General features: G+C 34.4%; 1 protein-coding gene across 9 annotated transcripts in view; it reads right to left on the bottom strand.

Moving 5' to 3' along the window:
• Positions 1–18364, bottom strand: part of EYA4 (EYA transcriptional coactivator and phosphatase 4) — a 273415-nt gene that overhangs the window by 54748 nt on the left and 200303 nt on the right. For 2 of the 9 annotated variants that reach the window (XM_032339472.1, XM_032339473.1), the window contains exons 4-7: positions 14842–14966; positions 13378–13446; positions 4798–4890; positions 295–361 (exon numbers count right to left, since the gene is read on the bottom strand). In XM_032339472.1, the coding sequence (XP_032195363.1) occupies positions 295–361; positions 4798–4890; positions 13378–13446; positions 14842–14966 (354 nt within the window). Of the gene's footprint in view, positions 1–294; positions 362–4797; positions 4891–13377; positions 13447–14841; positions 14967–18364 lie in introns of those variants that run through there. The other 7 variants (XM_032339475.1, XM_032339476.1, XM_032339478.1 and 4 more) reach the window with 5 other exon arrangements.

The raw sequence follows: 18364 nt of genomic DNA on the forward strand, positions 1-18364 counted from the left end.
GTTAACATTTGAATAAGATGTAATCTTTTCAGATTTTCCTTAAGCTAGTCAGCATTTTTGAATTTCCATTCAGAAATCAGTGTTTTCTGGTTTGAGCTTGACGCCTTCCTCGAGGTATACAAAAATCCAGAATTAAAGGGACAGTCTGGACAAACAGGAGTCTATCTCTGTTCCTGGATTTGTATAGGGTATTTGTCCGTACGTCTAACCCACCCAACTGCTCTGTGCAAGCATCCATCTATTCAACTATCTATGACACACTTACATACACAAAGGAATCTACGGAGCACTTACTTGGAAGGATATAGCTGTGGGGAATATTGATGTGCTGATCTGGGGCTGTAGCCACTACTTGTTATTACTGTAAGACACAAAAAAACCAGTGCAAAAAAAGTTGCTTCATGAATATGTTTCACTAGAATGACAAAGCCAGTTTGAAGAAATTATCATGTTCAAGAGATGTTTCTACAAATTCACTCATTTTCTAAACAGAAAAAAAAAATCATTTTCTAAACAGAAACAGATGCCTAAATATTTTTTTCTAATGGTACTGCGTCAAGTTTGGCCTAAGAGCATAAAATAAAATCCCCTCACAATCCTTTCTCTCTGTCGTTCTTTCGCGTTCTCACATCAGTAGCATATTCTGACGTACGATTAAGTAGGAATAAATATCCTTGATTCCAGACCATTATGATTTCATGACAAAGTAAATTTTTAAATATTTTCAGACTTTAGGTTTTATGTTTTAAATTCCAACTAGGACAGCAACATACTGCTCTTCCTCTGTATCTATTCTACTAAAAATACAACAAACTTTCAAGAAAAATGCGAGTTTCCAACTGCACTTTGAAATTGTAAAATGCTATCATTTATGGCCTCTAATTTTTACCAATCAGATGAGCAGTTAAAAATGCAGAGTCCAAGATATCTGAGTACTAAGTAGAGTATACATAGAAAGCAGGAGTGGTAACACACCATGTCTTATGAAACACCATTGCATAATGCCCTAGCGATCATATTTATAAATATATTCTGAACTATCAGAGACAGCGCTTTCTTGAGGAGAACTCAAAGGTGAAAGTCAGGTCCTGTTAACATTTTGTCCTAACATGCAGCCCCAAACTGGACTACATTCAGAAGTCTGGAAGTTTCTCTTAACCAACTGCCTTGACTAAGACAGATGTATTGCATGTACATGGACTCCATAGTGTTGAGGCAGTCCCTTCAGAGCCAATCCATACTGGGCAAGCACACAGAGTGTCTTTATTAGGCCATCTGCTGTTCATTCACTTTTCAAAAAGATTAAAGTAGTACACAATGCAGTGCTGGAATTAGTTTAGTCTAATCAATCATAGTTATACTTCAAAGTACTGTGTCCTTCCTAAGTTGTTCATAATAATTCTTGAGCTAAACTTTGAGAATTGTAAAAGTGACAAATAGGTTTAGGTTGCTAACTATTTTATGAAACATGATATATTCCTACATCCAAATGCTATTAAGTACCCTTGTGATCTGTCATTTTGTAAACACATAGAATTTAGTGTATTTAAAATGCTATTTGGCCTGTAAGCTCTGAGTATGGAAAGTATATTATGGTTTTTCATAGCAATAGTGCAGAAAGTATGTTTTCAAAGATATTATGAATCAGTTTTGAGAATCACTGAATATGACGAGAGGTGTCAGGTTCTAAATGTTTTAACTAAACAAAATTGAAGTGAAATTGCTATTTAAATTTGCAAATCAATTGACCAATGAACCATTAGTTTTCTACTGATTTATTAAAAGCTTAATGTTAAAACTTTCAAATCACTTTAACGAGAATATGCTTTTCCTACCACACCACAGATGCTAAGCGTATATTACATAACAGCAATAGTGTTATTCCCCAGGAAATTAAGTCTGTTTCATTAACTCACAATAGTGAGCAAAAATATAGTTAAATGAGGCATAACTCCATGTGTTGTCACTTATTTATAAAATGTCATTTTATAGTAATCAATTCTTCTCAAGATTGCAAATCACAAAACTGTTCCAAAGTGACATCAGAAAATGAAAAGAACCATCCACCAGAGCAACTTTTATTTAAAAAAAAAAAAAAAAAAAAAGCCAAAGAGCAAAATTACTTCAGAGAAAAAGCCCCATATACCTGAATGGAAATCTGAATATAGGATTTTCCTCCCGCTAATGAATTAATCTAGACAATATTAAAATAATGTATCCATAACAGTACCAAGGCTCAACATTTAAAATTTTTATTAATGTCTGAATGTTCACTTGCTAAATAGAATGCAAATCCTCTAGCTCGGAAAACTAAGATGTTCATACAAAACTTGCTTCTACACTAAAATGTATGTATTTATTCTAATTCATGAGTCTTTAGGTAAGAGAAAACAACAAAATTTCACTAAGGTGGGTTGAGATTCCGCCGACCAGAGTGAAGTCTGTTTCTACACAGGGCAGCCTAATCTTCGGTATGGTTTCTGGACTACTGTGTACAGATTTCAGAGACGTTCCTCTCATTCCCCATTGTCATTTCAGTAAACAAGAGTTATTACCCAACATGCTCAACTCATTCTATTCCATCATCTCTGCAAATAAAAGTAAACAAACTGCTTGTTTTCAAAATGTCCTGAAAGTTAATTAAAGCAAATGTCTATATAGTATTACAAGATTCTCAGAGGGTGATGCAAACGATTTTAAGGTTTTAGTCTAATTACTGGGACACCTTAGATCAGAGATTCTCAGTGGGGCAGGAGATGGGAAGTGAGGGAGCTGGGCAGGTAGGATTTTTACCTACAAGGGGACATTTAAAATGTCTGGAGGCATTTTGGGTTATCATGACTGGGGAGTATTACTGTCCTGCTAGGACAGACAATAGGGATGCTGCTAAACCCCTTCCAATGCAGAGGACAGATCCTCCACTACAAACAAAAAAAGAAAAAAGTTAGCCAAATTTTTAATAGTGCTACTGTTGGGAATCCCTGACTTTGAACACTTTGTCTAAAGGAACCTGGTCCATGGTACTAGAAATGTTCTATATCTGAGCTGTTCAACACCATAGTCACAAAAAGACCACAGGCAGCTCTTAAACACTTGAAATGTGACTGCTGTGATGAGAGACAACATTTTTACTTTTACCCAATTTTAAATAATTTAGACTTAAATAGCCACATATGTCTAGTGACTATGGGACAGCACAGCCTTAGATAATTCATAAAAGAAAACTGGTTAACTATTTATAAAGATAAAGATAATATGCATGAATTTTAGAGAGGATGACTGCTCACAACTATTTCTTTTTCCAATTTTGTATTTTCCAATGGACTATTATAGAAGGGACTGCCAGACTTATCAGAACACGACTCTGTACTCATTCATACCAGTGACCAGCTGTGAGACCTGGACCGTCTGGCCTTCACCACCTTTAACTTATCTGCACCTCTGTGCTCCTGCCTATAAATCAGATCAGAGACCTCTGAAATTCCTTGTGGGACTAACGTTCTACAATGCTGTCATTTAGTTTTCAGTGAACTTGTAGTATGGTATTTAAGTATGCCAGCAATTACTGAGTATTTCCACTTCTTTCCCTAAAAATGTGTTCCCTAAGCATTTACTCTGCAGAAAGTTTTACAAGAGTAATGGTAGACGAGCAGTAAAGACTGCTCGAGTAAGTTGGTACCTATTTATCTCGCGGGAGGCAAGTGAATTGCTAGAAAGGATATGAATTAGCACATGGGAGTCTCAAGGCAGAGTGTATGAATTATTACCTCTTTCTGTCTGAAATACCAATATTTATGTGAATATACAACAACTGCTCCCAATCAGTGTGAATTAACGAGGGGGGATCATCTATCTCTATGAAAATGCAATGTATGCTTCAATATTATATTCAAGGACGTACTTCTGTTCTTTATACCAGAGGCATACACACGTAAAACCTTTGTGTGTGAGAATATGGATGAAACGTAAGAAATATCGTAGTAGACCAACAGAACTACAATGTAAATTACCACAAAAATTTCTCTAGATTTACTGTTCATCTTTGTGCTATTCAAATTCCTTCTCAGGTTAAAAAAAAAAAAAAAAAAAAAAAGCCTTTCACCAGATAATAAACTAAAAACTGTAGCTTAAATTCTTTAACGAAGTCAACTTAATGCGTGTCCTTTGTGCCCACCTGGGAGTTATCAGGTATTTATATTTAAAAGGATTGCTGTTTAAAGATACGCTATTGTTCTCTTTGAAGCACTAGGTGAAAGTAGTGCTCTCAGGCTGGGTCCTAATGCAACCAGCATGTGTCCTCCAGCAGCCCATTAACCTTTAATACTTGTCACTCAGCTGCTTACACAGGAGGATTTTTTTAAACCCAGAGAGGAAACAAGGTTATTTAGAAGGAATCAAATGGATAGTTTTACATCTCGAATGTTGGGAGAGAAGGGAGTTTTTTATGCCATTTAAATGGACAAGTTAAGGGAACAAAGCCAACGATTACGACCTAATGATTAAATTAAACACTGTATAAAATCATTACAAAGGAAGCCAGCCCCGCTTCTTTCTAACAAGGAGGTCAGAGGACAGTTTTGCTGTCAACTGCAAATCCAGTAAAAATGATTCCAAATACAATTTTAAAAAAATACACACTTCTGTCACCATTAGTTCTCAAAAAAACCCACGTCAGACGCTAAAGTGATAAAAACCCGCATTCTCGAAACTTCGTTTTGGTATTTATGCTGCTTATTCGTCAGGAAGATGATGTGTACCCCAATACGTAGGTAGCAACGCATGAGCTTGAGGCTTTACCTGACCCAGTAAAAGTGTCAAGGGCTCCATCTCCAGTGGTGGTTGCCGCTTCACTGCTGTTCAAAGGCTCTGTTTTGACTGCAAGGAGAGACACTATGTAGAAGAATAAGGACATGTGAGTTTTATTTCTAAATGTTTATCAAAGATGCTGACTGTTCCACTAGTGGCTTTTCCAACTACCATGGGCATGCAAGAGAACACTTGAGAGATCCATGAGGAAAGTTGTGTTAATGGAGTTTCTAAAAAATGGACATGCACTTCTAGAGGATTTAAAATAAAAACCCTCTGATTAAGCTAGTTCTCTCAGATCTGGTTTTAAAGGCAGTGTCAACCTTATAAGGAAAAGAGCAGTACACATGTTTGCATTTGTAACTCACCTAAGCACCCTCTGACATTAGAGTCAAAAGACAGAAAAAAGGAATCACAGTTGGTCCTTAGCCCATTTAATACAAATCATAACAAAGAGATTTACTAGTTTATATTTTATTCTTCCCAAGGAGACAATTTAAAAAAAAACACATGATAGATTGCATAAAAGTACAATGGAAGCATATGCAAATACAGAAACCATGGGCCTGTTCCTGAGATGGATGGACAAAGAGGCACACAATAAATTTCTGTTTTTAAATATACTAAACAGTATATTTTAAATATTTATATTAATGTATTTAATGGTATAACAATTTTTAATGCATTATAGAGATAAGCAGAGAGAAAGATCATTTCTACAGTAGTTCTGAAAACTCTTTAAAAGGTTATTTCTACTCTGAAGTTCTATATTTTGCTAAAATTCTCACTTGGGAATGATGTCGGCAGGCACACATCATTATTGTCATTATTAGATGCAGTGAGTGGGGGAAGGGGGCCGTGGAAAAGCCTCGACCTGTTTTTGTCACACCATATTTTCCCTTTGTGGGCAAAACTCTGCTACATACATCACAGCAGCAAGGGGATTAACTAAATTATTTTCTACTGAACACCTCTTGTGTTTCCTGGTTATGAATGGAATGATACAGTTAAATAACTTAGAAGCAAGCAGAAAACTATGAAGAAGGAAGCTGAAGACTAGCCAACCATGAGCAAACATGGCAAAAAGAATCGTGCGGTCAGAGTGTCCCCATCAACCAAGCAAGTCAGTAATGTTACTCTGTTAGAAGGGCAATTAACTAGCTGATAGAGAACCATGCAGTAATGATTATGCTCCCTTTCCACACAAACAGAATTGACCAGAACCACCCCCCCCAACCCTCCTCCTGCCCCGCAGTGAGCCCTAGAGTTAAGTTAGCATTCATGACTTAAGAATGTCCTGAAGAGGGGCACCTGGGTGGCTCAGTGGGTTAAGCCTCTGCCTTTGGCTCAGGTCGTGATCTCAGGGTCCTGGGATGAAGCCCCGCATCAGGCTCTCTGCTAAGCAGGGAGCCTGCTTCCCCTCTCTCTCTGTCTGCCTCTCTGCCTACTTGTGATCTCTGTCTCTGTCAAATAGATAAATAAAATCTTAAAAAAAAAAAAAAGAATGTCGTGAAGATTTGCCCAAAGATTCAGAGGAGTACTGTAAATGTTGGAAAGCAGTAGTGAAGAAATTTGGATTACTTACCCTAGCAAAAGGGAAGTTTGAGCTTGCCCTATTTTTCAATAACAACAATAATCTGAGGCATAGGGTCTAGTTATTATATAATGATAAATAATGACTTGGTGGTGAAAACTTTACGGTAGTAATTTATATAGTAGTCTATTACATAGTGATGCATTTATAGTTATACCTGACTGCTAATTACATTTCCCACTACAAAATTATTAACTACTACAAAACTATTTATCAGGAGCTTACTATGTGATAGACCACTGACATGGAACTGATCGTTAAAACAACTCTGATATATAGGAACCACTGTCTCCATTTTATATAACAGAAAGCTGAAGGGTGGGCTAAGGAGTTTGCATTCGTTCCTTTGCAGAAGATGAAGAAACTATGATCAGAACTCAGGTCTTTAGCTCTCCATCCACAATCTCTCCATCATCATAGCCTGCCTTCGGGTATAAAAATGGCTATGTTCACCACAGGGACTCCTCACAAAGGCTCAGAGATGGATAAGAATGGCCTTATCCTCCAGAGAGTGTATTTAAGAAAAAAAAAGTCAGAAATGAGAACTGCAAATATGAGAACAGGCTACTACAGTACATTTTCCATGTCTTCTCATGAAATTTCTTAAAAGGAGCAAGTGTGAAAGCAGATAATAACAACACACACTTAAAAGATATTTAATATGTGCCAGGGGCTGCTGCCGTGCTTTCCAAATATGAACTCATTTCCTCCTCATGACGATCTTATGAGGTAGATAATATTATCATCTTACTCTTCAAATGACTAAGCTGAAGCACAAAGTAGCTAAATAACTTGCCTGTAGTCACATAGCTAGGAAGAACTAGAATTTGAGACCAGGTGGTATGGGTTCAGAATCCAAATTCTAAACCACACTGCCTCTCAGGAAGCACGAATTATTCAAGAATTCCTTTCATCTATATGAAGATGATCCAGAGTGTGGCCAGGACGGATGTAAAGCTCTCTCTCTGATGTAATGTCCACGTTCGACTTCTGACAAAAAAGCACCGCCCAAAGCCTTCGGCAACACTACTACAGTGTACGGTCTCTTGAAACTGCCAAATTCTAATGCTGGCTAAATTCTTATGTACATGGGCCTAAATCTATAAACAATACTTGTAAAATCGTTGTAAAAAAAATTCCATATTTTGCTTGTGAATTGAGGAGGAAGGATCAGAATGTGAACTGGGTCTAAAAAACTAGTCTAGAAGCCAGACATGAGGATTAGTTTTGTTACTTTGGATCCCAACTTTGTATTGATGTTGATTATAATCTCAATTTTCATGTTTCAGGTGGTCAAAAGGAGGAGGAAGAAAAGGGAGACAAAGAGTCTGTCGTTGCATTCACTATACTGGAAACGGTGCTCATTAAAATTTTAAAGGTCTGAATTCAGTCAACGACAGAAAAAGAAGTTTCATTTTACCAAGAAGAGGCATCTGTAAAAAGCATATGAAGAGAATCATAGATGTCAAGAAGCGTTCAGTGTACTAACATGCATGGATTTTAAAGTAATTCAACAAATGGATTTGGGGAAAAACTGCACATTAATGCTAATTTATTTTTCACATGCAGGTAAGAACAAAAAGGAAAAGAGGGAAATTTGATTATGTTGCTACAGAAAGTAAATTATTCTCACATTAGGTCAACATCAAGAAACATCTCTTGAGCTCCAAGTAAAATGCAAAATAATTTGGTTTGATTTTGTGAACAACAAAACAAAAATAACATTAGCTAATAGTAAATAATTTGATCCTCCAGGGGCAGAAAACCAAGAGAAGTGAAATGGACATTCCATATATGATTAGTTGATTAAAAAGACAGAATACAAATGAGTATCTTAATATTTATAAAACAGGTTACTAGGACAAAGGAAATACTATTTTAATTATAAAGTTTTGAAAAATGTTAAGTCATTTTCAATAAAGGCCCACATATATTTGAAATGTATTCTGATTTCTTTTGTCTTGGTTTTGCTTCTGTACTTTAAATTAAATATGCCATATACTTTTCTAGTGGCAGGCAACTTTGTTTTTAGTTAAATATGTGCAGGGCATTACTGGAAAGATATTCGCCAATGAAACATCTTACTATTTTCTAAAACTTATAAAAATCTTCATTCCAAATGATTATCAGTGTATATTCATGGTCACATTCAAATGTATTTTTTTCTCACTTTTCTTGAATTAACACAGGTTCAGCAGGGTTTTTAACCTAATTAGGACAGTGTCCAGAATCATTACATGCTATAAAATGGAAAGGACAATCTTCTATAAAAGAGAAACATCATATTTTTCAACAAAATGAAACTTATAGACAAATGTTTGGATTTCAAAAGTAACAATCATATTTTAAAATCCAAAGAGTATTGTGGTTTTACTCCTCTATATATTCAAAATAAGTAATTCAGAGTTCAGGGTTAATTCAGTAATTCAGGGTTTCTCTAAAAGTGAGAAGAGAAACTATATATAGTACTTTGTACAGAACTTACTATTTAAGAAATATAAGCATTTCTTGTTATATAGTTGTAATTTGGATGTTTTTCACAGAGAAAGATGAAAAAAGAAGTAAAAATATTTTTAATATATTGATTATAATATATTGGTATAATTGGATTTTTTTTTTACCTTTAAAAATAATTGATACCTATGGGCTAAATCAAAATTGTACAGGATTATTGTCCGGGGTCAGCTGTGCCTCAACCTTCATCCATACCTCCTACACATATTTTCAGAGCAAATTTAATCTTGTCTGTTCAGATTATCTTTGGAACTCAAGTACAAAGTTAATGGATATTAATGATTTGTGAAGAAAGTCTGTTTATTGTAATAATTCCAAGCTCATGTTCATTAGTTGCACTAGCAAAGTTAATCCTTGAAAGAGAAGGTGACCCAAGTAATTTACATTTTACATTTCATCCTCCAAAATCTGTGATTAAACTGTTATACACTTAAAAGACATACATATGCTAATTCTAAATATACTTCTTTCTGAACCACAAAATCACCCGTAGCTCCTTCTGACAGCACAGGTGTTGCAAAGCATTTCAGGAGGAGTTAGATCAGGAAGGACACAATTTATAACACTGCAGGGGAGCATGCGGTATGGCCTACCGCTTTTTAATAATTAGTATAGTCTATGATTTAGTTTCTCTGAATCAATATGTTCACTCTATCTATGAGCATCAAGTGTCTTTCACTCCTAAATATCCAGAAATAAAATAATTTTATAAAGCAGCTACGGCTTTCATTTAAAAAAGAAAAAGACTCTAAAAAGAATAGAGGCATGATAGTAGATGGTTCTACTTCATGAACATGTAACATTCAGAAATAAACCCCTTGCATAAGAAAAATCATGTGTATAATAAACATAATAAAAATTCTGGAAGACTCTTTTCTATGATATATAGATTTTAAATACAGAAAATATTGTAAATCTGATCAGAATGTCTGATTTAGGTTCCCTCAAACCTTCTCTCTAAAGCATTTTCTTAATCTCCATGTAGAATCAAATATTCCCTCCCTCTGCTATGCACTCACCTTGAACACATTATGCACTCATTACTTTCTTGTCTGTTTCCCTCTGCTAGACTTTTGGTCCCTTGATGGCCAGTATCATATTCTATAGGTCACTGGGTTCCCATTTCCTAGCACAGAGCCTGGCATATAACAGGAACTTGATACATTTTAATTGAGAAAGTGAAAATCCACTTTTAGATCCTATCCTAAGCAATTCCAACAGATGTCTTTCTGTAAAGTACAGCTAATCGTGAATCTTGACACCATTAAGCAAATAAAAAGCTTATGTATTTCTGCAACTTTTCATATGATTGGCATGCATTTATATGCATAAGTATGCATATACATGAAGGAAACAAAGCATACATATAGCTCATCTCGGGGGTCAGCAAATTACATCCCACAAGCCAAATCTTCCCCATGGCCTGTTTCTGGATAGCCTGTGAGCTATGAATGACTTTTAAATTTTTCAACAGTTGAAGAATATCTAAAGAAGGATATTTGTGACATGTGAAAATTCTGTTAATTTCAAATTTCAGTGTTCGCAGATCCAGTTTTATTTGAACACAGCCAAGCTCATTGTCTATTGTTGCTTTTGTGGAACAACAGCAGAGCTGAATACCTAAAACAGAGACCTTATAATCTGCAAAGCCTAAAATATTTATTATCTCACTCTTTGCAGAAAAAATTTGTTAACCACTGATCTATATTCTCGGGTATGATTGAATATATTCTACTTTTATTGACAGTTCTACATTTTAACAATTTTACAAGCAATAAAAATTTGAAAGAAAAATTAGTTTCCAATATAAATCTGCAGTTGTAATTATATAATTAGCTCTAAGGTGTTGAAACAGTTTAAATCACTTCAAAGAATAATGTAATATATTTAAGAGTACCAATGTAATATGGTAAGATATTAAGGGGACACTATCAACTTATTCATATTAGTAAAAACTATATAATTCAAGTCCTTTTTAAAAATCTCAAAGCTAAAGGAAAGGTTTTCAAAAGCCACTTAATTAGCTTTTGCTTTATTTCTTTTATTATAATAATTTTATAAAGGGATCCAATTCCCACAATAAAACCCAAGATTAAAGATAAAACAGTTTATTGTCAATGGGAGAGATATGCACCAAATCCTTGTTTGTGCTATAATACCCAACATACACTCATACAATAAACTCTCCAAAGTCATTAAAATTCATAAATTCATGAATTTCATGTCAGTAAGCCACCAAGACTACATCGTTAACAATTAAAGTATACCTACCATTTTATTACTAAAAGCTTGCCTTCTTCTTTGGCCAGTTTACGCATTTTAAATGCAGAAAAATATATTTTATGACCAAATATTAGAAAACCTTTTAACAATGCTAAAATTGTTTTCATTTTCTTTTATAAGAAATGTATGTTGTCGTTTTCTTTTAAAACTATTGCCTAGTCATTATTGAATTGTTAATTCAATAAGAAAGAAAGAGAAACATACTGGTTTTTACTGGCAAGCAATGTGTATACACTAGTATACAATTTAACACAAAAGCTTTGGCAGGGAAATATTATTTTCCTCCTTTTATAGAAAGAGATTAAAGCTCAGAGAGGTTAAGTGACTTGTCCAAGGTAACACAGCTAGTAAGTGTGCTCCTCCTGACAGACAATTCTTAGTTCTTCCCACATGGCCACACAACTCTTAACATTAACACTAAAAACTAGGAAAATCTGATACTTAACACTTAGAAAAATGTATCTGGTTGAGATTCATCTAAATTACTAAACACTGTACATATTCACTATGGTAAAGCTGCCCATGTTACATGAATATCTGAAAACAGAACAATAGCCAGCGAGGTAAGAATGTTTTTCACAAATGAAATATTTTTTTAAAAAAAGATCAAAACTAGAATTTTTCGTGTTGTGATAACTATGAAATTTAAATACTGGGTTTTATTGGAACCTGATGAATCTCATTCATTTATGCATTGACTATGGCTGCTTTTGAGTTAAGGTGGCAGGGTGGAGTAGATGAGACAGACATGGTATGTTCTATAAAGACTAAAACACTTACTAGCCAGCTCTCTATAGAAAAAGACCCCCGAGTTAGAATTAAGAGAAACTAAATTCTTGCAACAGATTTTTAAGTATAAAATGTGTATTTCAAGGTGGAACTGGAAAACATTTCAAGTTAAAATTATTTTTAAAAAATAAATAATGGATATAATGGAATTATTTTTCACTCACTGGTCATATATTTTAATTTAATCAGATACAGCGAGATCTGGCCAAACTGCCTATCCTAACTACTCTATTGTAATGCACATTTCCAACAGGCAGGGAGGTCTTCTTTTTAATTTTACTATTGGGTGATTCCATGTTAGTGTTATAGTCTTGTTCTTATTTTTGATTTTGGTAGTATATTAGCTTTTGATTTAGAATAAGAAAAATATTATGGGTACCTGGGTGGCTCATTCATTGAGTGTGTGCCTCTTGGTTTCAGCTCAGGTCACGATTTAAGGGTCCTGGGATTGAGCCTCATGTCAGGCTCTGTGCTTAACAAAGAGTCTTCTTGAAGAATCTCTCTTTCCCTCTCCTGCCCCTCCCCACACTCTCTTTCTAATAAATATATAGCTCTTTTAAAAAAAGAAAGTTTGGGGGCACCTGAGTGGCTCGGTGGGTTAAAGTCTCTGCCTTCGGCTCAGGTCATGATCTCAGGGTCCTGGGATCGAGCCCCACGTCTGGCTCTCTGCTCAGTGGGGAGCCTGCTTCCCTTTCTCTCTCTGTGCCTGCCTCTCTGCCTACTTGTGATCTCTCTCTCTGTCAAATAAATAAAAATCTTAAAAAAAAAAAGTTTGTTTACACTTCTATATATTTTATGTATATGAATGCAGTAATTATAGTTCAAAGTATTTTAAGGGTTAATACTGATTTATAATTTTAAATGTGTAGCTTTCACACGGATAATTCTTTAAATGATGGAATTTCAAGTGTTTATGTTACTTTAGACACTTTAACTGGATTATTTATTGATGTCCTTAAAACCATAGATATCTTTTTGCCATGTTAAGAATTTTAATGAAGACAGTCTGTAGTCACAGGGATGACCAAGTTTGTATGTCTGTGCAATCTGGTTCACCCGCTCTTAGAGCCAGGCCTGCTGTGCTCTATTAGGCACTTAGATGATACGTAGTTAGAAAAACAAAAGATGCATCTGTTGGCGCAACATTATAAACCAATGTAAGAAAAAATACCATTGGTTTAAGGAATCTAAGATTAGAATGCTAGTTGGTAAGGAAAAAAACATAGTCAACTATTATCTATAAGCAGCAAAAAGTCATGTTTATTTCTCCTTTTTTGTTACAAGTACTTTACACAGAAAAGGAAATGCAAACAGAAAGAGCCACAGAAAGCAAACCAGAAGGGCAATACCAGCACACCCAAACACATGCAGTGTACCATCATCTCTCATACTTGTTGCGGAAGAGGGGGTGTTGCAACTCAGCAACCAGTCTGCAGTGTTTAAAACAGTCATGTTGTCCCCTGAGAACAGGAACAGTATAAGGGTTCATTGTCCGAATGCCTGCTCAGTGTGCAGGAATAGTCTTCAATGCCCGCACTGGTGCCTGACCTTTTAGCTAAAATCATAACTGCACTGTATGATTTTTACCCTTTATTTTATCAGATCTGTTTTAGTTCTGTTAAATACATATACATGATGATTAGTGAAACTCCAAGGCTTGATTCCAAAGGTTTTAAAAATCTTATTACATGTATCTAAGTTAAAGTTTACATCTAAATGTCCTTGCACCAGAAATCATCACTAAACAATCTTATAAATTTGCACTCCCATAATTAAACAGCTAAAATTATAGATGCATGTTTAGAGACAAATAAACATCATAAACAAGGAAATGTTAATCTACAGAGGGTTTGGTATAAAACATTATTAAATACAGGCAAATTGCAATGCACACAATTTTACAGAAAAAAGTTTAGACTGCACAGTTATTTTAAAATAAATGGGAAGAGGTGTGTCAATTTCATAAATACTTACTGAAATTTTAAAAGAAAATATGATGTGGCAAATGCTGTTATCTAGTAATATGATTAGTTTATAAATTAAAACAAATGCATATAATTTTTCTCTAATGACTAAAATAGATAAAACTTCAAAATGATGAATAATTTAAAAAGTAGTTTACACATGTGTATATACATATCATATATATAGATATGTGATACATATATATATTCTGATGCAAAAATCAGACCATATCTTTTGATGGCTGAATACATATTATAAAATCAGTACGGCAGAATATTTGAAATAACTGTTATTGTTACCATATGTTATGGCATGATTATAGGCTAATCAAATGAGAAAATATCTGAAAAAACTTAAATTCCCACCTTAAATACATCAGGTATTAATCTCCTTGAAAAGAGAGTGCAGCAGACATAAATATTTTTCTATTCTCAAACCTCTTAAGAAAAAAGGTTTTTAAGAAAAATTTGGGGTACCTTTCTCCTGCAATTCAAAATAAAACCAAAAACTAGCATAATCTCTCTCTCTCTCTCTCTCTCTCTCTCTCTCAGACATACACACAAGATCAGAGTATAAATCATTTTGGCCACATTTTCTACATTTTTGTTTTGAAATATTTCCTAGGGCAAATACAAAAAGGAAGCTTTGCTAAAAGTCTTTAAAATATTGTTCAGGGATATCTACTTTTTCTGATTTTTTCCAGCTACAAAGGAGGTGCAAAAGTCTCAAGAAAATCAGCAGAATAACAGTCTATTAGCCATATCGTCCCCAGACATAATGCTGATTATGTTATTGCTGATAAGGATTTATTTATTAGTAGATTCCTAACATATGAAATTATAGAAAACATTGAAATGTGATTCTGGGTGCCTCTGGGGTGGTACACTTACCTCCTGTTCCATTTGTGGTGACAGATGTGCTGCTGAGATTAGCCTTCTCCAGTTTGGAGCTACCAGGAGTATCACCACTTCCAACAAGAGGATGAGGACTTGCAAGGTCCTGCATTTCCATAGACCTGTTAGAGCAGGAATAGCAGAGCAAAAGCTGAAATCTCAGCAATGATTTCTTAAAAAACGACATATTTTTTTTTACTGAGCACACATGTGATCTCACAGTAAGAATGGAGACCAAAAGCTAAGACTTCTTCATTAGCTAGATGAACACGACAGTCCATTAAAGATTAATAAATAAATACAGCTTCCATGGTAGTTGAGCTTCATAATTTATTTGTAATCCTATAAATATTCTGTATAATAAAGTACAGAAGAAATATTCTGTCATCTTAGCTGTTTAAGTTGACAGGGATACCCTCCCTCCTACATTGACCATCTCTATTATAAACATGTAGAAATGCTGGAAATATTTAACCCCTAAAATTTGATGTCCTCAGCCACCAGTGACAAAGAAATCAACAGCTAGAAGTAAAGTACAAACAAAGTCAGAACAGAAACTTCCAGCTAACCTTGTGGATCCAGGGCTGAAAACTGACTTTAAGGGCTGAGGGCTAGAGTTGTTACACCTTTAATGTCTACTTAGGAATAGACAGTTTGACATAAGGGAATGTGCTGGAATTGAGACCCTAAATAAAACTGAGACTCTTGAAAGATTGACCGTCTTTGGAAACAGAAACTTAAAAAAGCAGAATTTTACAGTAGTCCAAAGAAGTCATACATGCTTCAGTGAAAGAAGGAAAACACATGAAATAAATAAAAATAGAGAGAACTTATCACCAATAAGCTATCCTATAAAAATAATACTGAAAGAAGACCTTCTGTTAAAAGTAAGGTTACCAGATAAAAACTCGGAACTAGGGGGAGGAATGAAGAATGACAGAAATGTAAATATATAGGTATATACAAAGATTACCTCTCTCTTTCTTCATGAAAGACTGCCAAATGAAGAAAAAAAAAAAAAAGCAAGCAAACAAACAAACAAAAATCCCACAACATTGCATTATGTGATTTATAATATAACACAGGAGCAAAATATATATCAATATCACAAAGATAGTGGGATAAAATTATATTCTTTTAATGTTGTTCATTTGGCATGTGATGTTATGTTATGCTTGGAGAAGACATTTAGGATTCTTCAAGTAATAACTAACTTTAAATATTAATAAGAAAAAATATTGACTAGATATAATAAAAAGTCAATAGAAAAATTAAAGTAAAACATTTAAAAGGATTGATTAACCCCAAAAACCAGGAATAGAGAAAGTAAGGAAGAACATATGTGAAAAACAGAAAACATGTAGCAAGATAGCACACTCAAACCTAACCATATCAATGTTTACACTAAATATCAATGGACTAAACACTTCAATGAAGAGACAGAGATTGCCAGATTGTATTAAAAAAACACAGCCCAACGATTAGGGATCTACAAGAGAGTATTTTAAATACAGACACACTGTGATACTATGGCATACTGCTCAGAAAAATTCATTCCTATAGCTGCTGGTAGTGCTACCAACTAGCAGTTCTCAACTAAATTCCTTTCCAAGAAATGTCTCAACTAAAGAGGGTCATTTTGCCCTAAATCACACCCTTTCTGGACGTACCCTCACCTACTGACTGACCATGAAGGGGTATAAATGTATTACCCTCACCCAGGATGTCACTTGAGCCTAGAGCCACCATAAGATCAGCTAGGAACTTTGTTGCAATTGCACTGAAGATCAAAATCTCTCAGTCTAATCATGTTTCCATCATTCCCCTCAACATATTACCACTGGAAGCACAGCCCAATAAACTCCTGGTACATAAATCCCTATGTTAGAGTTTGCTTTCTGGGAACTTGAGCAGTGATAAGGCACAACTAGGTTCAGAATAAAGCATGGAAAATAATATGACATGTAAATAATAAATGTTAGATAAATGTCTGGGCTATTATAATATCACAAAATGGTCCTCAAAATGAAGAATATTACCAGATACAAAGAGATTAATTAAGAAAATGAAAGAAATGATAAATTCTTCACAACCTTAGATGTGCATGTACTTACTAACTGAGCTTAAAAATATATAAAGGAAAAACTAAGCAGAATTAAAGGAAAAAACTGACTAGCAGTCCATGGTCATATTTGGAGATTTTATAACATTCCTTACACAATAACCAATTGCAAAAGGAGACACTGTGATCAATATGCTGTAGTTGACAGAGTATACTAACACCAAATAATTATAGATTACACATTATTTTCAAGTGTACATGGAATGGCTACCAGGATGACTGTAAGGTAGGGGATAAAGTAAGTATCATTTTATTTTAAATTAAACCTACAGAGTATAGTATCTGGCCATAATTAATTAAATTAGAAAGCAAAGATAGTAAAATATATGAAATAATCATTAATACTTGAAAATTAAACAACACAATTCTAAATAACCTATGAGTCAAAGTAGAAATCACCAATGAATTTAGAAAGTACTTAGGACAAAATACTAATGGAAACACTTCAAATCACCCCACATGTAGTCAACTGATCTTTGGCAAAGTAACAAACAGTATACAGTACAGCAAAGGCAGTTTCTCTAACAAATGGTGCTGGAAAAACTAGTCACACACAAACACACAAAATATAAGTCTAGACACAGACCCTATACCCTTCACAAAAACTAATTCAAAATTGATCATAGATTGACATAAAATGCAAAACTGTAAGTTTTGAATACAACACCAAAGACTGAACCCTTGAAAAATAAATACTGGTAAGCCGGGCTTCATTAAAATTAAAAACTTCTCTTCAAAATTCAATGTCAAAAGAATTCAAAGACAAACCACAGACTGAAAGAAAATGTCTGCAAAAGACACATCTGATTAAGGACTGTTATCCAAAATACATAAAGAACTCTTAAAATTCAACAAGAGAAAAACAACCTGCTTAAAAATGGCCAAACACTTCAACAGACACCTCATCAAAGAAGATGTATAGATGACAAAATAAATAAATAAATAAATAAATAAAAAGATAGTCCACATCACATGTTATCAAGGAAATGCAAGTTAAAACAATAAGATAACACTTTACTATTTACTAGAATGGCCCAAAGCTGGAATACTGACAACAGCAAATTCTGGCAAGGATATGGAGCAACAGGAACTCCCATACACTGCTGCAATTCTGGTGGGAACGCAAAAGAACACAACCACTTTGGAAGACATTCTGGCAGTTACATATAAAACTAAACATAATCTTACCATATGATCCAGTAGTCACATTCCTTGATATTTATGTAAAGGAGTTGAAAATATATGTCCACACAAAAATCTACACACAGATGTTTATTGTAGCTTCATTCATAATCATCAAAACTTGGAAACAATTAAGATGTTTTTCACTAGGTGAATGGATAAATTCTAATATAGAGAGTCAATGGGTCATTATTCAGTATTAAAAGAAAACGAGCT

This window comes from Mustela erminea, chromosome 4, assembly GCF_009829155.1.
Source record: "Mustela erminea isolate mMusErm1 chromosome 4, mMusErm1.Pri, whole genome shotgun sequence".
Lineage (NCBI taxonomy): Eukaryota > Metazoa > Chordata > Mammalia > Carnivora > Mustelidae > Mustela > Mustela erminea.